At 50.2% G+C, this 2,883-nt stretch overlaps 1 protein-coding gene across 1 annotated transcript; it reads right to left on the bottom strand.

Moving 5' to 3' along the window:
* Window positions 1–1,561: 1,561 nt before the first annotated feature.
* Window positions 1,562–2,674, bottom strand: LOC123111816 (FCS-Like Zinc finger 5). The gene is made up of 2 exons (XM_044532691.1): window positions 2,077–2,674; window positions 1,562–1,966 (listed from the first exon to the last, which is right to left on the bottom strand). The coding sequence occupies exons 1-2, from the start codon at window positions 2,409–2,411 to the stop codon at window positions 1,801–1,803; spliced, it is 501 nt and encodes a 166-aa protein (XP_044388626.1). The 5' UTR covers window positions 2,412–2,674; the 3' UTR covers window positions 1,562–1,800.
* Between the last annotated feature and the right edge of the window lie 209 nt (window positions 2,675–2,883).

The raw sequence follows: 2,883 nt of genomic DNA, 5'->3' as shown, positions 1-2,883 counted from the left end.
GATCCACCACCTATCTATCAGTCTCCAAAAACTGTGATGCGCTTATCAGACATGCATGCATTGCTGACGAGGCTAACATGTCAATGAGCGGAGAGCCCAGCAGCTGCAGCGGCTCTGTTCGTGGATGCTTCCTCGATCTAGCTAGTCAGTGAGAATCAGGGAACCCAAATTATTTAAGGATCTGTGGAAGAGAATCGATGCTTCCAAGACGCGCACGAGCAAGTAGAGCTGATTCTGTGGATTTCGGAGTCACATGATTCCAGTTTTTTATTCTTTTTGAATGAGTTAAAAAAAGTATAAAAAATCCACTAAACAATTTGGTGTGTGTGTGTGCGCGCGCTGCGCGTCCGCGTGCGCGTGCGCGCGCATGTGTGTCTTCAGATTTTGAAAAGGCGTCCCATTTGTTTTTATTTTGCCCACAAATGAGTTGTGTTTTCACAAAACTTTAAATCTGGAGACCATGTTGAGCAATATGCACGCGAGAAGTGCCAGGATATTGATTGAAAAGGGATCATGTGATCCTGATAGTCAAAAGGGGTCTTCTGATTTTATTATGAGATGGAGGGAGTACTTCTCTGCCTGGATTTACAAGGTTTATTAATTTATCCTAAGTCATTTTTGTTAAGTTTGCAGAAAAAGATCAAACATCTACTCCCTCCGACCGGAATTACTTGTCGCGGAGATGAATGTAATTCCAGACGGAGGGAGTATAATATTTAATAAATATATTACAAAACACCGGAAATGCAATCGTCCAGATTTATTAGGCCCCATTGTATTTTGGGTCCAATTTTGATCATGTATTTTGACTAAAAATTTATAAAGTACATGCTAAAAAAGTATATATTGCTGGATTTGTATTTGAAAGAGGTTTCTATGACATAATTTTTGAGACATATAGTTTATATTTTATTAGTTAAATTCATGGGTGAAACTTTAGCTCAAAATAAAAGGAGGCCTAATAAACCCGGACGGAGGGAGTATGTAGTGACATCGATTTGGTGTTGTAATCTTTTCTTTTATAATATAAACTTGATCAAATTTTAAAGGGTTTAACTGTAAACTTGCAGGAGAGAGTATATATATATACTTGCACTTGCACATTGGAATAGTTGCTAGAGTCGTCTGAATTTTGTCTTATCGTTGCAATTAGTGAGCAAGTGCTTAGTAGTAAAGCCCACAGCCATATCCGTATCATGACTCATGAGAGCCAACAAGCTTTAATACACTGCCGCAGCGCTGCTCACGGATTGATTAGTTACCACGCGACTGGTTCAATGACTCTTAACTTTCAGCCTGGCGGCGGCCTCACGAGCACGTAACAACAGTGGTCACATATTTTTTTTGACTGCACACATCACCAAGACTTGATTACACTAGGCAAGATAAGATTGTTTTTCTCTGTTCATTAAAATGCAATTTTGTTAACGCATTAGGTCTAGTACGCAGTACTGCAATATGAAGCGTCGAGGATGCACAAAGCCAAACAAGATAAGATCCGTGAGGTGATGCAATTAACTAATCGATCAGTAGTGTAGTAGTACCGTAGGAAGGAACGATCTCAGAAACGGATTCGAGCTCCGAGTGTACATACAATTGATAAAAAGCTATGCAGTTGTACTGAGGCGATGGTCGATCGATCGACCAGCGGTGGTTGACGGCCTGCACAGATCGATTACCAGCGATTCATAGTCGAGGCGTACGTACGTACGAGTAATACATGCGTAGCGCTGAGAGCTACTGGCCTTGGCAGGTAGCTTCGGAAGATGATAGCGTGCCTGCCTCTCGTGCGCTGTCAGGTCAGGCCGCCGCCACCGTGCCGCCGGTGTCGGTCTTGCCGGAGCGGCCGCGGCTGGTCGCCGGCGCCGCCGCCTCGCTCATGGACCTTGACGTGCGCTTGTCCTTCCACTCCTCGTGGGTTATGTGCTGCTGCCGGCACTCCAGGCTGCAGAACGCCGCCTCGCCCCTGAAAAATCGTGCAACGGAAGCAGAAGCAAAGCAACAGATTGGTATATTGGCTAGCGGTACAACTTCGCCATGGATGCACGTGCATGCAGGAGCGGACAGCTCACGTACTTGTACATGAAGGTGTCGCGACCGGGGCCGAGAAGGCGGCGGCAGAGGCCGCAGTGGCGGAGGAACGCGGCGGTCTCGACCTTGGAGTAGTCGGCCGAGTTGCGCCGGAGCCCCGCCCGCGCCGGCGCCGCGCGCGCGCGGTACGCCGCTAGCCAGTCCGTCCCGGGGGCATCGCTGCCGCCGCCTAGGGCCGCCAGCCAGTCCTGGCCCCCGCCGGCGCCACCTTCTTCGGCCTGCACCACCGCCTTGACCAGCTCGTCCTCGTCCTCGTCCTCCAACACCACCGCCAGCACCGACGGCGGCGCGACCTCCGTCAAGCTAGTCGTTCGCCTCATCGGCTTCTTGCAGGCTATCCCCCAGCTAGCTCCACCCCGCACCACAGCCTAGCTCCTCCCTTCACCAACAAACCAAGACGTACGTACGCCTCCGCTCTTGCACGATCCACCCTAGCACATGCACGCTCGCAAACTCCGTAAAAGGCACGATGAAGCGGGGCTGGGAGGGGGGGACGACGAGGAGGCGGCGGCCATGGAAGTGCGTCCGTGCGTGTGTGGAGAGGAGGAGACGAGGGTGGGAATCTGCGACTGCGAGAGGGTTGGGAGGGAGGAGGGGGGAGATAAAAGAGGAGGAAAAGGATCTGGGCCGTCGGATGGGGTCCCATGACCGATCGGATCCACGTCAGCGCACTGATTGTTATTCCCCTGGGCCCTGGGCCGCCTCGTGCTCGCGCCTGATCGGCAATGCTACACGTACAAACGATTTACAGACTTTTACATGATGGTTAACTTTGATTGGTCAATAGGTGAG

The sequence above is a fragment of the Triticum aestivum genome, chromosome 5B (genome assembly GCF_018294505.1).
Source record: "Triticum aestivum cultivar Chinese Spring chromosome 5B, IWGSC CS RefSeq v2.1, whole genome shotgun sequence".
Taxonomy (NCBI): domain Eukaryota; kingdom Viridiplantae; phylum Streptophyta; class Magnoliopsida; order Poales; family Poaceae; genus Triticum; species Triticum aestivum.
The sequence above is the reverse complement of the archived record's forward strand: the minus strand, read 5'-3'. Positions and strand labels throughout refer to the sequence as shown.

What these genes read in the sequence shown, in the direction of transcription:
- LOC123111816 (XM_044532691.1), bottom strand. Translation starts at nt 2,411, where the DNA reads ATGAGGCGAACGACTAGCTTGACGGAGGTCGCGCCGCCGTCGGTGCTG. An exon ending in CGCGACACCTTCATGTACAA is followed by an intron (nt 1,967 to 2,076) that starts GTACGTGAGCTG and finishes ACGATTTTTCAG; the next exon opens with GGGCGAGGCGGCGTTCTGCA.